Source organism: Ciona intestinalis, chromosome 5 (assembly GCF_000224145.3).
Source record: "Ciona intestinalis chromosome 5, KH, whole genome shotgun sequence".
NCBI classification, from domain to species: Eukaryota; Metazoa; Chordata; class Ascidiacea; order Phlebobranchia; family Cionidae; genus Ciona; species Ciona intestinalis.
The window spans coordinates 1,022,606-1,042,721 of NC_020170.2; the positions used below are offsets into that span (position 1 = coordinate 1,022,606).

The 20,116-nt window shown below is 37.2% G+C and overlaps 3 protein-coding genes across 4 annotated transcripts in view; 1 reads left to right on the plus strand and 2 right to left on the minus strand.

Moving 5' to 3' along the window:
* Window positions 1–69: 69 nt before the first annotated feature.
* Window positions 70–2,519, plus strand: LOC100175679 (RRP15-like protein). Its single transcript, XM_002130887.5, has 4 exons — window positions 70–321; window positions 1,242–1,336; window positions 1,642–1,807; window positions 2,096–2,519. The coding sequence occupies exons 1-4, from the start codon at window positions 130–132 to the stop codon at window positions 2,225–2,227; spliced, it is 585 nt and encodes a 194-aa protein (XP_002130923.1). The 5' UTR covers window positions 70–129; the 3' UTR covers window positions 2,228–2,519.
* Window positions 2,520–3,914: 1,395 nt separating this feature from the next.
* On the minus strand, window positions 3,915–17,753 carry LOC104265710 (fibroblast growth factor receptor-like 1). 2 transcript variants are annotated; one of them, XM_026834496.1, is made up of 11 exons: window positions 17,305–17,753; window positions 16,951–17,030; window positions 14,467–14,595; window positions 13,473–13,625; window positions 10,792–10,827; window positions 10,096–10,213; window positions 9,414–9,577; window positions 7,801–8,027; window positions 7,586–7,730; window positions 6,727–6,850; window positions 3,915–4,935 (listed from the first exon to the last, which is right to left on the minus strand). In XM_026834496.1, the coding sequence occupies exons 1-11, from the start codon at window positions 17,541–17,543 to the stop codon at window positions 4,389–4,391; spliced, it is 1,962 nt and encodes a 653-aa protein (XP_026690297.1). In that variant the 5' UTR covers window positions 17,544–17,753; the 3' UTR covers window positions 3,915–4,388. The 2 variants fall into 2 exon arrangements, with proteins under 2 accessions (XP_026690297.1, XP_026690296.1); XM_026834495.1 differs by having other exon boundaries at window positions 17,290–17,753.
* Window positions 17,754–17,947: 194 nt separating this feature from the next.
* Window positions 17,948–20,116, minus strand: part of LOC113474233 (ankyrin repeat and SAM domain-containing protein 1A-like) — a 4,569-nt gene continuing 2,400 nt past the window's right edge. Inside the window, exon 5 of the mRNA XM_026834547.1 lies at window positions 17,948–18,574. Within this exon, the coding sequence (XP_026690348.1) occupies window positions 18,491–18,574 (84 nt within the window). The 3' untranslated portion in view covers window positions 17,948–18,490. The remainder of the gene's footprint in view (window positions 18,575–20,116) is intronic.

Sequence of the window (20,116 nt, forward strand, 5' to 3'; positions counted from 1 at the left end):
CATCACTTTTTTATACTATGTCCATGTCATCGATGGACCGTAACGCCATGTGGTAAAAGGGAAAGTACCGAACTGATAGTTTTTCATATTTTTTATTCGAAACGTTTTATTCCAGTTCAAGTCTTTAAAATGGGTGTTACAACGGAAATTGTAGATCATGACGACCAGAAAGACAAGAACGCAGGATGGGCCGACGCGATGGCCAAAGTTTTGGTGAAGCAAGGACCAAAAGATGCAGAAACTGTGATCCTTCCAAAGAAAACGGATGTTGCCTCTGATGAAGAAGACGAAGAGGAAAATAAACTGGAAAGAAAACGGAAGGTTGGTAGATCACTTTATATAAATTTTAAGAATGTATAGTTTCTATTTTAAAAAGTATAATTTATATAAAGTAATCTGTTAACCGCTATAAACTAACACCCTCCACCAGCCTATTCTGTAACTTACTGAAGAGTACTTTACTAATGCTAATACTAGGTTTAAGCATGAATGCTCTTGCCATTTTTTGTCTGTGTGTTATTGGGAAACTAGTTTTCTGGTGTTGCAGTGCCTAACTTCTATGTTTCTATGTCTTTTACCGCTAGCCATATGACAATGACATATAGAAATATTTTTATTATAGGTTACCCCAAAATTATAAGATTAAAATTGTATATTACTGATATTTTTTTTTGCGCATTTTCAAAGTTAATTTTCGACACAAACGCACAAGTTTTTTCCAAAATAAATTATACAGCGGGTATCAGGGAGATGTAAGGAACATTTTAAGACCAAAATTTTCACTCGTCACGAGCGGCAGTATTACCAGATGCACTTTCAACAGTGAGCTTATCATTATTGATTTGTTCATTTTATAAAAGTGCTAAATTAAACTTTAAGTCATATCCTGGATTTATTCAATTCAATGTTTATTTCCTCTACAACTTAAATACAAACCATGTGTGTGTGGTTGTGGTAATGCAAGCGAAAAGAATTAAAATTCAGGTTTAAGCTTAATGTGGCTTACAATTTTAGGGTGGGTGTTTACATGATAGTGCAATGTATTTACCTACCCTAAAAACAAAGTATATATATATATTTTACTTTGGTAAATACCTTTATTTACCTAATAAAACAAGATAAAATTACACTACTAAAATAAGGTACTATATAAATATTTGTATATATATATATATCAATATATGTACATTTAATTTTAGCTTGTTAAAATACCTTCAAAAGAATATAAAATATTCTTGCAGATAAATAAAAAGAGAAAATGGGAAGGCATGAATTTTGTGAAACCAAATGTTCTTGAGAAAGATTATGAACGGAGTCTACAAAAAGTAGCAACAAGGTAAAAATGTTTTGTAAAATTTGGAAAGGATTTTTTTCATAATTGTTAAATTTTTGAATTATGAATGTATTACTATAAACGTACAATAAGTGGACACTGCATGTTGTGTAGTTACAGTATAAAAAGACACGGAGAGCTTCAATTCCCGCCTATATCTTAGATCCATTGGCAAAGGATAGGACCTCACTGAAGAACAAAATAATAGTAACCGTTATGCCTAAAACATACCTTAATCCAACAGCCGTTTGCACAGTGTTCAAAAGCTATCTATCTGCTACCACTTTTTAAGCCAATAATTTGCACAGGGGAGTAGTGCAACTGTTCAATGCTGTGAAGAAACATCAGAAACAAATGGAAGAGAAATTAAAATCGGTGACGACTGAAAGTAAAAAGGAGAAAGTAATACAAGATGTTGATAAAGGAAAGTTCCTTGATATGTTGAAAGGTGATATAGGTGCACCAGCAAACAAGGTAAATGTTTTTAAGCTTTTTTATGATTTTTATTAAAAAATTTCCAAGTTACCATTGCCCCCCTGCTGAATGACTGCCTACAATGGTAACGGTATTCGAACCAGGTGTTCTCTGGTTATGAAGCAGGCACTTTAACCACTGTGCTTTGTGCTTCCCCCTCAGGTTTTTAAAATAGACCAATCTGTTTTAAAAAGGAGGGCGAAATTATTTCATAAACAAAAATTACTAATGTATTATTGTTCTGTATAGACTATCTCTACATGTTGTTTAATCCAAATTGTTGTTTAGTCTTTCAAAGATGATGAAGAGGACAAACCATGTTGGAGTGTCCTCCGTGATGACTTTCTACTCGGAAACAATATGAAGGATTGGGATAAAGAGTCGGATGAGGAGGTGGGTGATGTGAATGAAGGGTCGTGATGAGATGATGTTGATCTGATGAGACAAGAGATGCAGCTCCACGTCAAGGTTGCAAGGTGTTGAATCAACAGTTGATCAACAGCAGCATTATCAACAATAACAGAACTTAATGATTGATATATTGATAAGATTAAAGTAGAAAAATATTCAAAATTTCCTGAGTGGTTATTTAAAAAATAACATTTTGACTTTAGTCGTTTGCGTTTTATTACACACAAATTAATTTTGTTAGGACTTTTTGTACGTTTGTGCAATGATTGGTTACGTTCAATAAAATATCAGTAAGAACAAATATTTTTATTTCTTGTCTGTAACAAAGATACTTTGTCCAACGCATTGTTATAAATGAATGAATGAATGTAACTTGCTTTATCATCGCGGAATACGACACTTGTTATAACACAGGTGGTCTGTTTCATACACTTCGTAACTGTTTACTCATCACTTTGTGGGTGATTATTATTATGGGAGTACGGCGCTGTGGCAAGACGGCGCCGTGGTTAGTGGTTAGCGCGCCTCCTGTAACCCAGAGGTAATGAGTTCAAGGCTACCATTGTGGGCGTATATGTCCTTGGGCAAGACACTTAATGGCTATTGCTCCAAGTGGTCACTAATGGACTGTCCAAATTATCAGCTATACAAAAAAATTGAAAAAGTTCTAAAAAATAATCACCCACAAAGTAACATACATGGCAACTCGTAAGCTGGCGCGAGGTGTTAAACCCGTGTTATAACGACTGTCGTTTTCCAGCCACGCGAGGATAAAGTAAGTTACATTCAAAAGGGGGGGGACCCAGAGGTAATGGGTCCAAGGCTCGTCGCTGCTGCCATTGTTGGAGTACGTGTTCTTTTGCCAGCACTTACCGTCAATTGCTCCAACCCAGTGGTCACTGTTTCTGGCAAACCCAGAATACTTTATACTAACATGGGGTAGCTTTTTTTAAATATGGTAAAACATTTTATACAGCTTAAATTGTCTCCTAAAATAAATTAAAGTTTTGGAAGAAAAATAGTAAGTCAATATGGCTTAAATCGTAGCTACAAAAGGCACATTTATTTCGTTTTAAAATTGTTATATAAAGTTTACATAGCAAAGAAACTAGCAAAGCCAGTTAACTTCGGTATTTTACTTAATTTACAAGAAGTAACTTAAGCAAAATACAACTTTGCAATGCCCAGTTTGTGCCAAAAAAATATAAAACTTGTAGTCATTACCATTTTCTTAAATGCATTTGTACGATATAATACATTTGTACGATTTATCAATTGAAGATCTATAACAATGCAAATTATTATTGGCATGCCAATTCTTTATACAATAACAAACTGTATAGGTAGTATGTTTAAAACTACAGCAAGGGTAACGCTACATTAGTACAAATTCGCGGTGGCCTACCAACCCAGAACCATTATATGTTTTAATATATGGAATATTGTCAATATACGCTTAAGTGTCCCATCATATCCCACCCTATAACTATTAATCCCTAATCCGCGGTATTACTTCACGTTAGATCATCTGATTACTCATCAATCTACAACAAATCGCCCCTATATTCAGTAAATGACAGAGAGCACTTATGAAGGATACATGTGGCATAGTTAGCGTACTTATAACTCAGTATGGCCCTTAATTAACTTTACATGGCCCTCGAAATCAAACGTAATGGTATTCAACAAAGACAAGAACTTTGCCGCCTTTTTGGCGGTCTTCATTTTTTATGGATGAATCACGAACATATAAAACACTTGAAATCATACAAAATGCATGGCACGTCTGAATTAAGTGGTTGAACGACTTGTACATCGTAGATAAGTGTCCAGATTTCAGACGAGCAATAAAATTGAGGTCTATACATGTACGATACCTAGAATCGACCTTTTTACGTTTTTAGCCATAAATTCAATGTTTTAAATTGGCGCAAAAGAAGGCAATTCAAAATCCACGTTCTTGTGAGTTATAAAACACTGCTGGAAATATAAAAAAAATGAAATTAAAATCGGCGTTTACAAGGCAAAGTAGCTCGACTCTGAAGTATTCATACACCTTGAGCGTATGTATGTAGTAAAACTTTATATGCGACAAATAAAATAAAATCACGGTTAAAATATTTTTAAAAATTTAAGCTTTTATGAAAAGTAAACGCCGAGGAACGCTGGTTTAAGAACAGTAGGAAGGCGATGAAAACTTTTCATGGGGGTCGTAACGTCGCGACTGGCGGTGGTAGGCGTGGTAGCGACGGTTGTGATTCCGCCGACAGCCAGGCTTATGTCGCTGCCTACTGTTCGCGCTCGTTTCAGTCACAGTTGATCTGCTGCAAAGCGAGGGTGGCGGAGGGTGTATGTTAAATTCATGGAAGCAATAACTGGACGAGTGATCGTCGTCGTCGTCTTTACTTGAAGTATCGAATGTCACTCGACCTGTTTTCGCTGGAACTGTTGTCCCAGGAGGAGGTGCGCGGCGAATCGCGCTTTGCCACGGAGTGTTTGTATCATCACTGTCAGGTACCCGCTCCACCCTAGCTGTTGTTATTTGTTTATGGCAACATAAATGTTCGGTGCAGTCGTCCCTGGAGGTGATGACAGGGGCGACGTATTCTGCTGATGACGCAGACGGTACGTCATAAACACCTTGAACGACTGATTTGCTTGACTTGGTCACAGCCCCAGCAAATTTGACGAGGTCTTGACGTTTATTGATGCAGAATCTGTCACATTAAGTTTCAATTTAAAAACTGTGTCTTAATTAGTATCGCATCTATAGCTACTAGATTTAGAAATAATTTATTAAAATAACATACAAGGCAAATCAATTTAAAAACATACTTTTTTATATAAATTTTAATTTAATGGTATTATTCACACCCATTAGATAAATACATTTCTCACAAGCGGCTCATCAGAACCATGGCTCTTATGGAAATGTCGGTTTCGGTAAACAAAGATTAAATTAAGCCTCGACACCGATGACTAGCTCAGGTTATTGATTGCGTATTGATTAGGCGTATACAAACACAATTTGAAACCTATATCATGTTTTGCCCAGAAGTGCCTCGTGATACGTGCGTAATCAGTTAGTTTCAGTATGTTTTGCAGCGCACACCCCACGCACTATAATTTATCCAAGTACCTAACCACAAGAATAAATAAACCCTTAAACCGGCGTAGATGTTTTTGTTTATTCTCATATAAAATTTGGCACCACGCTGAGCCGTGTCAGCACCTTAAAATAGCGCATTGCGTTTTTTGACACGTACCCATGCAAACGTATAGTTGGATTAATATAACGAAACACGGATGCCTGTGAATTATAAGACTCGGTCAAAGTTCGATTTCGTCGACGAAGTAAAATTTACAACTATGAAGTTTCTCCAGACCTACAGCGAGTTAACATACAACGTATACATAGACAGATCTATAATGATACAACTACAGTATATAACTATTCAGTTTTTCTTTATTCAGGTAATTATTATTATAATAGGGTGGGGGAAGATGGGACACCTTTTCAGTCTATTTTTTTCGTCTCGTTTGGTAGTAAAAAAAGAATACTTAAAGATTTATATAACTGTATTCTCATGACTTTTATATACCGTTATTAATTGTTTAAAACACGATCAGGATATTTTCCATTTTAAATCCTAAAGGTGTCCCGTCTCCCCTCGTCCTACTTTTACGTGGGGTAAAACACAATAGTACACGGTATACCACAATAGTAAATACGCGTGCAAGTTTAATACACATTTAAGTGGTGCTCCTGCATGCCTACAGTTTATTTTGCAAGATGTGATAACGTAAATAGGTTTACACTTATTGGGGCAAATAATATTTTTAACGCAAGCTGCGCAGTGTATGCGGCGGGTTCATACACCTTGTGTCCGCTTACATTGTTTGCTTATTTTACTGTCGGTTCATTTTGCACAGAACCTCGCACAAAGAATATATCTGGTTAACAAAAGAATAATTCTCGCGTTTTCGTTTACCAAACTAAACTTTTACGATTGGTTACGACAAACAGATATAACGATTGCGACCACAGTGCGCTGAGAGATATAGTAGGGTGGGGGAAGATGGGACACCTTAAGAACTAAATATCCAAACATCCTGATCGTTTTTTAAACAGTTAACAACGGTATATGGGAGTCGTTAGGATATAGTTTTTTAATTCTTTAAATGTTCTTTGTTTACTACCAAATAAGGCGGGAAATAGAACGAAAAGGTGTCCCATTTTCCCCGCCCTATACTATATAATGCGCGGTGAATGAGTGCGCTGCAGTCAGCAAGCGTGGAAACGAAGGTTACCGATTATTGCTGCAGCAACATTATTGCTTTTTACAGTGTAATCGATTGGATGCACATTTTTCACGCTATCACCACGCTATTATCCCGACCAGAACAAAAATAAACGAATCAGATATGAAAAAATTTAAAACATTTCTTTATTTTACATCTACATTTGGCGCCGCAAACGCATAAAAATGATAAAGTATTCAACTTACGCTGTGACCACACACACGATGACAACACCTGCAGCTGCTGGTAATCCAATAATCAGCGCTAGTGGTATTGTGTTGAGCTTCGCTGTCGAGCGGATAGGAGGTTCGTCTTGCTTCTTAGCTCTTGCTGCAAAAGATTTGTTTAGAATTAGCAATTGCGCAAATGGATTTTTAAATAGCAAAAAGATAACGGTCATGTTTACAATTTCGAAAGCGTTGATTTACACTCTAAGGTTAATGTGCAGCTCTTAGTTTACATGTATGACGTCATCAGATGGTCGTTATGACCACAAAAGGTTAATGACGTCACGCAGGTGTTTACACAGAATCTTCGAGAAACCGCTGTAACTTTATCCGCAGTGTTTTGCTCGAGAAGCGAAAGGAATTCTGAATGGGCGGATGAAGACGTATTTCGACCGCTTAATATATAAACAATATTTTTAAACGGACAAGACGTTAACATAAAATATGGCTCCTAAAACGGTATTTATGGCCGTTATCGGCAAAATCGTATGAAGGTTGAATTGTTTATTGAAAATCAAGGGCATTTATCTCTGTTTTTTTGTTTGTTCGCAAACCAAATCGATCATTTTTCGAAGCGATGTCTTGTTCTAGCGGGGAGGCTAAGAACGAAGTGCTTCGCCCAAGGGCAGGATATAGAAATCAGACATGGGATCTTTCGATAAGGGTTCTGACAGCGCTCTTAACTTGGGCATTAACGTCGGGATGCCGATTTAATAAGATTTTAGCGAAAATGAGTCGGCGACCCTCCGCTCATGCGGAATAAGCCGACGCTAAACGGTGACGCAAGAACCCAATCAAAGGGAAGGTAGACAACGTGTACCGGACGGTATTTCCGTACCTGGCAGAACGGACAGATATGCCCCCCTTAACCGGTAGCCCCTCGTATTAGCTGCGACGCAAAGGTATCTTCCGGCGTCATGCTCCGTTGCTCTCACGATGACGTGTTTGTTCAAATATGTTCTTTCTTCGGGCAGGTACAGAGTCTGCAAACAAAAGGATTAAATAAGTTTACGTACGCCACGAGCCAAAAGGTAAAATTTAAACATTAATTACCTCCTGCGTTGGCAAAATAACATACAAGTTCCCGTCAATACGCAAAGAATTATTTAAGAGACGTTCGCTGTACTGATATTGGGCAGATGGTTCAATCTGTTTCATCCATTTAACTGTGAGAACAATATTGCTACGAACTCTACATTGTAAAGATGTTTTTTCACCGACTCTGACCGTCGTATTAACTGGATGCGGTTTCACCAACACCGGATTCAACTGGAACAAACCTGAAAAAAAAATATTTTAAATGACTTGTAAACAAATACGTGTTGATAAGTGATAAAGTCTTCCAATCCCACGGGTTATCCAGAGACCACCGTTTAACCAACTATGTGAACTATAAAACAAATAGTACGGGAAAGTAAACTTTAAAATACGCGCAGGTGCTAGCGGAGTCAAAAATACAGCAGGAAAATATATCCCAGGTTTCAAAAAATGGGTTAAGATTTCAAAAAACACTTGCAGACAAGAAAAGATGCATATTTTACAATATTTCTAAATATATCTTGACATTCGTAAGTTTTTAAACAGCCATGATCGTCATGATGTATTATGGATGACAACAATACAATTAACGTTCCAAAATGAACACAATTCATCACTTGGTCCGCTAGATTACCGTTTCAAATGTCAGATCGGTTTAGTTTGTTTTGTATACGCAATTAAGGGGGACGTTCCATTTGAACTCGGGCCGTGCTACGCTGGTGGTGCAAAAGCGGTTTCGTTAATTTCTAGCGAAATTGTGGCCTCGAAATGCGAAAATATCATAGGCGGTAACTTTCAACTGCTCCAAGACAAATGGCGAATTAAGATCGGCTTTCTACTGAGCAAACACGACCAAAATGTCGGGAAATGTTTGTGTTGTATGTATGCTTACCGAACTAACATTACACAAGGACGGACGACAAATCGACGACGGTTAATTTCTTGGCATGCTCGTATTTAGGCCGAGGTCGGACTAATGAATAATATTATGCTTTACACGGGATCACCATTATGACTTGAATATTAAACGGGGGAACAAAATTTCCCTTTTTATCTTTGCACGTACCACAAAATCTAATATTAAGAACTTAAAAAAGACGAGTATAATAAGCACCGTGACAGTCGTTGATGTTAGCTGTTGGTAAAACACATCCGTATGTTGTTCTTATTATTATCATTGTTAGTATTGTAAAGTTATCCTAAAACATACAGAAAGCAGGAATGGGAAAAACCATGGAAAAAACAAACAATATACCTAGCTTCAGGAAAAACCTTAAAGGGGGCATACCAAAGAAAAATAAAAAATTGTATATGGATAGAAATGCTCTGTATATGGATAGAGAGATATGTGGTTTATTCATTTGTGTTTTTGCTGCTTTTACGCAAAGATAATAATACAGATAAGCAAATATCTTAGTTTTCTCTGTCTCTTTACCCGAGGGCTTTAAGTAAAACAACAAACACTTCGTTTATCACTGCCAATGGGGCTTAAAACTCTTATATATTAACTACGTCCACTTTATAAAGCAATGGTCAAACGGTTTGCCGTAGAGTAAAACGACAAACATAGCTGTAATGACCACTTAAAAAGTACAGCTTAAGTAGATGGGCGTGAAACGAACCCTTACCTTCCACCCGCAACGAGTAATTAAAAGAGATGGCGCCAGCTTTGTTCCAGACCCGACAGGTGTAACGACCGCTGTCGGTCAATTTAAGTTGCCGGAGTGTCAGCGTCCACTGCTGTCTTCTAGGGTTACCGTCCGGTGAGCTGGTAAAGTTCCCATCCTTGAACCTACGGTGGGAAATTAAGTCACTTGGTTATGGACCATTTAAAACGTATGGTTAATTTTAAATTAGAGGAACGAGCAAAAAAGTAAATTACTTTTAATGTAGGACCACATGCTTTTAAAATACAAAGGATCTATATACAACAAATGTATGATGTGACATTGTGGATATTTCAGTTGTTTATTTTGTTTGAATGACTACCGTCGGCATAACTTATGCAAACAAAAATCAAACATACGTCCCACGGAACTTTGTTCCTTCATACAAACATAGCATTCTGGTTATAATACAAACTTCGTGTTTGCCATAATAAAGTTTGGTTATCAATATTTTAAATTTGCTTTGAATGTTCTATAAAAAAGTAAATTTATGACAACAATATTTGTTAGCTTTACACGGGAAGTTAATTCGCAAAAATGATATACACACAAAAGCGAAAACATCTTAAAGGGTTTCTAGCCATCGCTATAACTGCACCTAAATTTGCACATACATGTAAAAAATATTGCATGAAAAACTTACCATTGTATCTGTGGAGGGGGTTTCCCTTTCGCTTTGCAACTAAATCTGACGTCACGACCAATAGGTTTCGCGATATTGTAACGTCGCATTTTGATTGGTTCAGTAAAAATAGGCTTCTCTGTAAAGGAAATGATGTTAAAATGTGGATTTTAAATCTTTAAAGGATTTTTTCCGATTAAAATAAGATGAAAAACACGGCTGCATCGGACGCCGAAATGTATAGTAGTGTATAGGAATGTATGTGTAGTAGGAAGTTGGGACATCTTTTAACTCTTTTTTCTCGTCCCATGTGGTAGTAAACAAGGAACATTCAAAGAATTGTAAAAATATATGCTCAAGAATCTCATAGACTGTTGTTAATTGTTTAAAACACGATCAGGATATTCGGATATTATTCGCAAAAGGTGTCCCATCTTCCCCCATTCTACTATAAGTATTTTTATTGTAATCGTATAATATAAAACTAAATACGCTATATGGCATACAGTAGGAATGGGAAAATGGGACGCCTTTTCATTCTAGTTTTCGTCCTATTTGGTAGTAAACAAAGAGCTATAAAGCCATATCCTCGCAATTGCCCTGCCATGGACCGTTGTTAATTGTTTAAAACACGATCAGGATACTTGGAAAGTATATGTTAAAGGTGTCCCATCTTACCCCACAGTATAATATTTCAAAAATCAGTTTTTTGTTTACCTGATTCTATTTGGTCTGTTGTTGTGTTGAGCTTAACTGGAACAAAAATAAACACATTAAAAAAACAAACTACTATTAAGTGGAACTTTAGATTTATAAAAGGTTAATTTAAAAGTGAACGCTTTGGTTACGGCGAGCATTAGGTAAATCCATGCAGACAATCAGACCAGTTAGCCCGCTTGTCACAGCCTAAAGCTCCATACAGATATTTTCTCGTTATACAGAGGGTCGCGGAAGTCGCGCATCGTAAAGATACAAAAAGTAATGTTTAAAAAAGCAGATAAATAAGGATGGGATCTACAAATTATGCGCAAACATGTCGCTAAAAGCCGAAAAAGTGTCGACTGTTTGGCTTTATGCGCTTGTCGATCGTTTGCCCTGATAATTTAAAATGCATCACACTGCGGTATCTTTATTAAAATCTCGCCTTTGCCTAAAGCAGGCCGCTTTGTTCGTTACGGTTGACCAACCATGCGATAAATTCAGGATAAGGCTTATCCCTTGCGTTGTTGCTTAAACTTGGACGTGAATATATTGCTATTGTGGTTATGTCACTCGTCAGTCTCCGCTTGCCAGTTGTTTTCGGCGCGAGCTCTCTTGTTTTACGCAGCTGCCAAATAAGCACCCTCGCCGGGGGTGTGGGGTTAAAAAAGATCCATGCTGACAAGATAACGCCTGTTACTCAATCCTACACCACGCGTGGCTTAATAGGCACTGAAAGGGGTTATGTATTCATACGTAATAACACCAACATACAACACCTGTCACCATTTCACATGAGGCAAGTCCTAATAGAATATATACAAGACATTACCAGACAGGTTTCTTAATACAGGTAGATGGCATTTCGAACGCTCACACCCAATATATATTATAGGTAGCTTTGCGTTCATCCGTACAGTTAACTCTTTGATGAAGATATACAGATAATTGGCTTGCAAAGGTGTCCGATGACCCGTGAGCGTTTACAACTATTGATCAACGCCGAAGCGCGACAACCGCGAACGACAATAGAGAAGGTGCGGACAGATATAACTGACAAAGGCTGAAACTTGGTATAAAAATAACGGTTTTCTGGCTCGGATTTAAGCCAGACAATAAAGCCTAATCGTACAAAGCGTGCACTGTGTTACCCTGGGGTTGGCAAGGATTTTCTGAAACCGTCGCCTCATTTGCAGAGCAACGACGCAAGGTGTAATATGCCTCCTTTTTAAACCAAGCAAATGAACGCTCTTTGCGGACTCGCTACATCTGAGGGTCAAATTACTGCCTCGTGGTCAACACCCGCGGCAGCAGCAACATTCCAGTTGAATATTAGCAGAGCATGAAGTGCGTTATACCTCGCTCTTCATTTGTAAAACGCGACGATCATAATCTAATGTGGTCGGATAAGATCAGCGCAAAAAGCCGCTTGAAAATCGTCAATACAACAACAGCACCACGGACCGATCAACCATTCCATAGGCGACTCAATATACAGTATATACGCGGACTATGGCCATCTTAAGCGATTATAAAATGACGAGAAACTTCACTTAAGATGTTGCCATGAAAAAATAGAAACCCGATTCGTCAATTTGAAGATCTACATGGTCTCGATTTCGAAATGCGATCGACCGTGTTATAAAGATTATCCGAAACATGACTAAAACTTTAAAGATTTCGGATAAAGTGATGGCTAAAGTTTCAACATAATGCGTTGTTTGGTTGAGGGTTTTACGGAAAACTATAGGGCTACGTAATAAACGGGTTACGCAAATTTAACTGCAGTTGCACTAACTTGCACCATCCATTCTTAAAATGGTGACTTGCTAAAATGTGTTTTTGACTGAAACATTTTGCGCAAGAGTTTTTGATTAAGAAGCATTAGGAAAATAAACTTTGGTATGACAACTGCGTGCAAATTAAAAAAATTCTGCTCTATATTTATTAACTTGGGTAGATATTACAACAAGAAACAGTATGAAGCTCCTTACATAGGTCGCTGCTCGAGATAAGGCGGTTGGTAAGAAAACTGTTTTTCTCGTAAGTTGTATAAGCTCCTTGCTCCAGCAACGGCGTAACAACCACTCGAAAGAGTAGCCGAGTGTGGTCGGTGCAGGTTAAATGGTAACATATCACCGTACCAGTTCGGGAGCACTCGAAAGCAAGAAGGAACAATGACAAGTGGTTGCTTGAGAGCGCTCCTAGTTGGTTTTGTTTTACTGATTTCAGCCCCTTGTTTCTGCGCGTTCGTCATCCTACTTTTCCCCTCGGTTACGGGTTCGAACGTGTGTGGTCCTTATATGCGTTTTAAGGCGTGTAAGTACATAGCTCATTAAAATTCCGACTTAAAAGCAGCAAGCATCGCCCAAATGAGGGAATACTATGTTGCTACACCTATAGTATAAACAACACGTAGTCAAAAGAAATATCGATACATCGGATACACAAAGTAACTACGCATACATTTAAAAAAATCGGTGATAAGCCAAGTGTTCGTTCTTAAAATGCATATGTTGCCGATCCCCATTTAGGTCGTTTATTTGGGAAAAAATCTAACATTTAGGTAAAAAATAACAAGCAGTTTATATACCAGTTTCCAAATTAACGAAAATGCAGAGGAATAAAACAAATTATACCCGACAATATACCATAAAATATACATCGAGGTTAAAATGTGTTACAAAGAAATTTGTTACCTTTGACCAGCAGCATGATTTCGAGCTCTTCACTTCCGTACCCATTAACAGCTTCACATCGATACACGCCCCTGTCTTCCAACGCCACATTCCGGATTCTTAAACCTTTTCTTTGTTGTTTAAAACGTTCCCAGTCTTTTCCAATCTCGACCCCTTTTGTAGAAAAATTGATTTTAAACGTTTAGTACGTACTACATGTACGAAAATTAGATTAAATACGCAAATAACCGCAAATAACATTTTTACCAAAGTAAAACTACCGAAAAATAAACGCGGGTAAAATACATGAAAGATTACAAATTAAACATCTGTTAATAGAATAAACACACATCTACAGCAATTATATGACGGATTGCGACCATCGCACGTCGTTACTTCCGCGTTCCTCTGCACTGTGCGCAATTTAAAACATATCTACCGGTATTTACACAGAAACCGGTTTTGTTTTTTAATTTAGTAGGGTTGGGAAAGATGGGATGCATTTTAAACTATATTTACTCGTCCCATTTAGTAGTAAACAAAAAAAAACATTCAAAGAGTTATAAAACTATATCCTTACGACTTCTATGGACCAGTGTTAATTGTTTAAAACACGATCAGTAGATATTTTGTGCTAAAAGTGTCCCATCTTCCCCCACCCTACTATATTAAAAAATCACGCTTTAGTTACAGACCAAAAGTGCCAATTCGGAAACTAAAGCGTTATTAAATTGTTAAGTGTCAGTGCACAAGCATTATTATAACGTTACATTGAAACGCCAACTTTTAACATAATGTAAAGTTGCTTGATTATGTTCTTTAAATACGATGCCAAAACTACACCATGGTTTTTCAATTACCAGCCAAAGGTGTGAAATATCTCTGAAAAGGAACGCAAAATATAAATGAATGAGAAACTCTGCGCTAATAAAAAAACAAGACAGACTATAGAGAACAAAATCAAAACTACACGCGTGATATCTCGCTATGAATATTACATCAATCATAAACTTACCGTCTTTGTACCATTGGGTTCTCGGGCGAGGTTTTCCGGACATCACCATGCATGGTAGGGTGAGGGTTTCTCCCTTAAACGCTATCACCGATGTGACGTCATTCTTCAAAACTCTGGGTGGGTTTCCAACTAAAAACAGAGCATTATGTTAAAACAACAGTTTGAACTTTTTCTTAAGTTGGTAGTTGAGCTATCGAGTTGCTGACGCTTATATGAACGCCCCAAACACATTGAGGAAATGCGCGTATTTATTATTTGACTCAAGAAAAGGCTTGTCAGGCTTAAGTTACACATATGGTGATTTCGGGCTAGCGGAACGGTCTATCCAGGCCCACAAGAAATGTGTAATATTTGTTGAATAAACACGAATTTCTGGACAGTTTCGGTGCAGAAACTGCAGCCCGTATGTATAGGACACGATTGCCTTCATTTCAAATCTTACGGTTTAAAACAAAAAAAAAACATCTTCAATGATGTCGGAAATTGAAAATGTGTGGGTATTACATATTTTAAAAAAGTATACAATATGTGATACATTTTATATACAGTACTGTGGGGGGAGATGGGACACACTTTAATATCCAAATATCCTAATAGTGTTTTAAACAATTAACAACGATCTATGAGTGTCATGCTCAGGATACGGTTTTATAAGTCTTTAAATGCTGTTTGTTTACCACCAAATGAGACAAGAAAATGGAATGAAAAGGTGTCCCATCTTCCCTCACCCCACTAAATGTGAAGTATATTATCTCTATAGGCGAAATGTCGCGATGAAATATAGAAAAAAACATCCTGGTCTACCAAACTATTACTACATAACCCAAAATAACAACAGTATAAATACGGATACGTTTTGGATACCAATGCTGTTATAAGCTTCCGTAACACCGCTGTGTTTGAAATAGAGCCACTTATAATTCGACCACACATGTTTGTGTATGGTGCGTACCTGAAGCGCTACCTTAATTGTTTGCATAGGAAACGGGCAGGGAAAAGTTTTGACTGCGAGCCAGGGGCTTCTGTCTTGTCAGCTCGCCTTATGTAATTACACCACGAACAAAAGACTTTTACAACCAAAATAAAGTTCAATTGAAGTAGTTTACACATATTTCGCATTGTAGAAACAAAAATAGAATAAATTTTCCGATTTTATTTTATTTCGCAGTACACGAGCCAACATTACAGTATTATTGTTTATGTAGGTTTAATATTAAAAGTTTTTACATTGTTTGTAGGTAATGATTTAGGGAAAGCATTTTAATCGACAGTCGTGCATGAGGTATGATCAAACACCAAGTAAATGTATTTCATGCAAAATTAAAACTGCAGGTTTAAAATATGTTTCCCGCCCGCGGTCTAACCATGCCTAACGAAAACCTTTTACGTTGTTTGGTTTATATACACTTTCAAAGCACATGCATAAATACAGCCTAAAGTGCCGATGGTTCAATTGATAAAGTTTAACTTCTGCCCTAAGCAGCACTGTAGCATAGCACAGGGCAGTGATAGAATGGTACCATAAACATAGACCGGTATCTTGTATGTACGATGTAAACAGAACATATCCATTTAGTTTGAAAACGAACACGCTGCGAACTGGTAATGTCAATTACGACTCTATATTTGAAATACGCTTTAAAAACGTAAAGTGACAAATATGAATGTTTTCTGTAACTTAAAACGTGATGAGTTTCGAAGACCGTTTCACACACACTTTAGGTTTAGGAACGCTTATTTTGCGTGTAAACCCCATAAGCAAACGTGTTTCCTGCATGTCTATATATTGAAAGTTTAGCTACAATGCCAAGATCCGCCATGGTAAATGAAAAACATCCCTGGCAGTATTTCAGCGCATCGGATACGCTATATAAGGACGCCGGTTCCACGGTGGAAGTCTACCTAATGGAAACTGGATCCGGCGACTCTTTATACTTGCTTTCGGCTAAGGTAATTAGTTCAGTTGAAATCAGATAGTTGGACACACACCGTTTTCAACTGTCCCCTTTCTCAAGGAAAACACAAAAAGCCCGCCCTACTTCGTTTACACAAAACACGAAATGAAGCGAATCAACAGATAGGAACAGTTTACAAAATGTTAGAATATAATGTAACGATAACTTGGTTCAAAGTTTAAATTAATTTTAAAAAATTCCAACTAAAATGCGATAGGGGAAGTTTTATTTTAAAATACATTATTAATACAAATCTTTCTCTGCGTTTTTATTATAAAGGAAGTCAGATATAAACTTTCTGCCCCATGTAACTTTAACATTATACAATCACCTTTTATGTTCCGGTCCAAAAGTAATAAACACGCAATAACCGTTGTACGGCCGTCGTAAAAATTTATATCGGTCACTTTATGAAAAGGCAAGCTTTTCGCACCACCTTGTTCCAGTTACGACACACAGCAGCGTCGGACATTCCCAAACTGGGTTGAAACGCACAGCCATAAAAAGTTAAGCCATATGTTAGCTATACCTGTAGTGGTGGCCGAAACGGTTGACCAATTGCTCAAAATTAAGAGAAGGGATACTGCTTGAAGTACGGATTTGGGGCGCCTAGTAAAGAGGGTCAGAATTAAACATAATACATTGTTTTTCTAGCTAAAAACGGACCAATAGTTTCAAAGGGTTAGGTTTAATATAGCATTACGATATGGAGCGTGTTCTTAAATTAACGTTTTCTTTGAAATTTGTACAAAATAGATTGAAATCCAATTGTGGTGTCGCGATATGACCAAAGCTTTAATATTATAACTGCCATGGCTTACAATTTATGTCGCGGAACATAAAACCAGTATATAATGATTATAATTACCTGGTTAATGTGTACCTTGTGGGCTTGGCTGTAGAGCAGGCACAATTGCATTTCTTCATTTTTAGTGACTCTGTTCTTTCTGCATTGATCCTTGAGTCAACAGACACTGCGTACTGATTACACAGCCGCGTTTGGTTGTCCGGCGCCATTTTACATGCAGTTAAGTGTCCAAAGCTATTTAAATTAATCCCGGGCAACGGATTTGTAATCGCGTCCACTTTTCGGCTTCTCTTTAATTCGGCCAACTCGCACATGTCTCTTTACCACTTCGCACTGAAATAATAATCGATAAATCCACTGATTTCAACTCAGTCTGTTTTGGTCCTTCACTTGCGCCACATTACACGTTCGTACACTTGAGAAACGACAACGGTTTTCATTCTCGCCTTAACCTAACCTGCAATTTGAACAGCATGCTCTTATGTTGCCACTACGCACCTACACCGCCGCCCGCGCTCCGTATAATGCCACGGTTGTTAAAACAATGAAAAGAACGAACGAAGTAAAGAAAACGCCGCGGCTGGCTGATCTGCAAACATGGACGTTGGTGGCGAGAGATGAAAGAAAAAAAGGTAAAGCTGTCAACATTTATCAGACCCTGATGAAGTGCGGAGCGCCCACTGCCGAAGGTAGATAACTAATTACAAGAAAATTTATATCTTGAACGGAATTTCTAATTGATAAGATTAGATTATGCAAAATATTGAGACGCATATTCACAAATAGTATGTCACATATACTATAACAGCAACTTGAGATATACGATGTTTACTTGTCTCGTGATTGCAAAATAAAAATCATAATTAACCAACAATAATATTCAGCAATAAAACAGAGTAAAATAATCAAACATTTCGGTGTAGGTTTTTTACTTTTCACATCTGCCATGACCCTAAAAATATACTTTACATAACAACGTATTGTTAAAACCGATGTAGAAATTGAATTTCCAGAGGAAATACCTAATCGTTTAACTCTTAGAGATCCAGACATTCATTTGGGCGAACACAATACTTGTAGCATGCATGCCTATTATATATGGGTGTTAATGCCGGATACTAGCTACGCCACGAGCCTCATAACAGATCCACAGTACAGAAATGGTTAAAGACCAACGCGATAAAACGTTTTGTAAAGACTCCGCAACAAGAGCATCTTGATATGATATTATTTTGTTACTATAAAAACTTCAGCGATTTCCTCAGCTTGGCTGGTTTTTTAAAATGAGTTGATACGTAACTTCGAAAGCTTGACCTAACGTAAGTATGATCTCGTACGCTTTATCCTGTATAGGAAAAAGTAAATTATCTTTCTGAATATCACATAGTAGGGTGGGGGAAGTGGGGGAAGACGGGACACTTTTAGCACATAATATCCAAAAATCTTGATGGCATTTTAAACACCTTCCCTCACCCCACTAAATGTCAAGTATATCTCTAATGGCCAAATGTCGCGATGAAATATAGAAAAATATCCTGGTCTACCAAACTATGTTCTCCAACTCTAATCGGTAAACACTCATTCGTAATTTGTATGTGTTCTATACGCCGTGTCTTGCCATAATATCTCACCTATACGGAATATAATTATATTTGTACAATGGAGCGGTTATAATCAGCGCCAGTGTTTTTGTGTGGCGTTATTTAGAAGAGATAAAATAAAGGGGCGAGGGCAAAATATTTCAATGTATTCTGGGTTTCTAAATCAAAAAAATGTATCAAGTCAGCTTGAGTTTAATAACGCAAAGGTTTATTCTAACATTTACATCTTGAAGCTTATATAACAGTAGGGTAGGGGGAGATGGAACACCTTTTACCTCTGTATTCTCGTCCCATTTGTAGGTAAAAAAACATATATATAAAAATCATATCTTCTCCCAACCATCGTTTATATAATATAAACGATGGTTGGGGAGACGGGCCACTTTTAGCACATAATATTTAAATATCCTAATCGTGTTTTAAACAATTAACAGCGGCCCATGGGATATATATATATATATAAACGATGGTTGCGGAGACGGGCCACTTTTAGCACATAATATTTAAATATCCTAATCGTGTTTTATTGTTATATTGTTATATTGTAATATGACACAGCTCTTACCAGTGTTGTGACACGGAACACATGGCAGTAATGATGGCCCGTCCTTGTATCGTGTGTAATGTAAGCAAACGTGGAAAGGTCTTCAGAATCCTGGGAAGCAAACGAAATATCTTGTATCTCATGCTCCATAATTTCATGCTGTGGAAATAAAATATTAGTGCAACTGTATTTCCCATTCGTTTCATTTTTAGTTTTGTATAATACAGTTATATCTAAACTGTCATACTTTTAACATATAGTACTGTAGGATAAGATGAGAAACAGTAGTATAGCACTAAAACTTCATACTTCTTGATCCTGGTTTGAACAATTAACAACGTTCTTATATAATTGTTTTAATGGAATATAGATTTCAGAAGGTATTTTTTTGATTACTGCCAAATGGGATGAGAAAACCAAACATGTCCCATATTACCCCACCTTACTGTATATTGTACAAGTGATGTGATCGGTTAGGTGACCTTAGTTTGATAAACTTACCTTTGATTTAAAATCGATGAACTTCACGCCCTTATAATTGATCGATAAAGTTATGGTTGGTATTTTCTTCATCGAATCGGTTGACTTCTTCATTTTAGCGCATGCTTCTACAGTGGAGGGAAGGCCCTTGAAGTCCTTTATCAACATCGAGCCGAGATACTAGGTACAAAAGGTTATTTAATAAAGTGTAAATATTTATAAAGATATATTTGGTACATAATAAACCATCAATGCAGTNTTT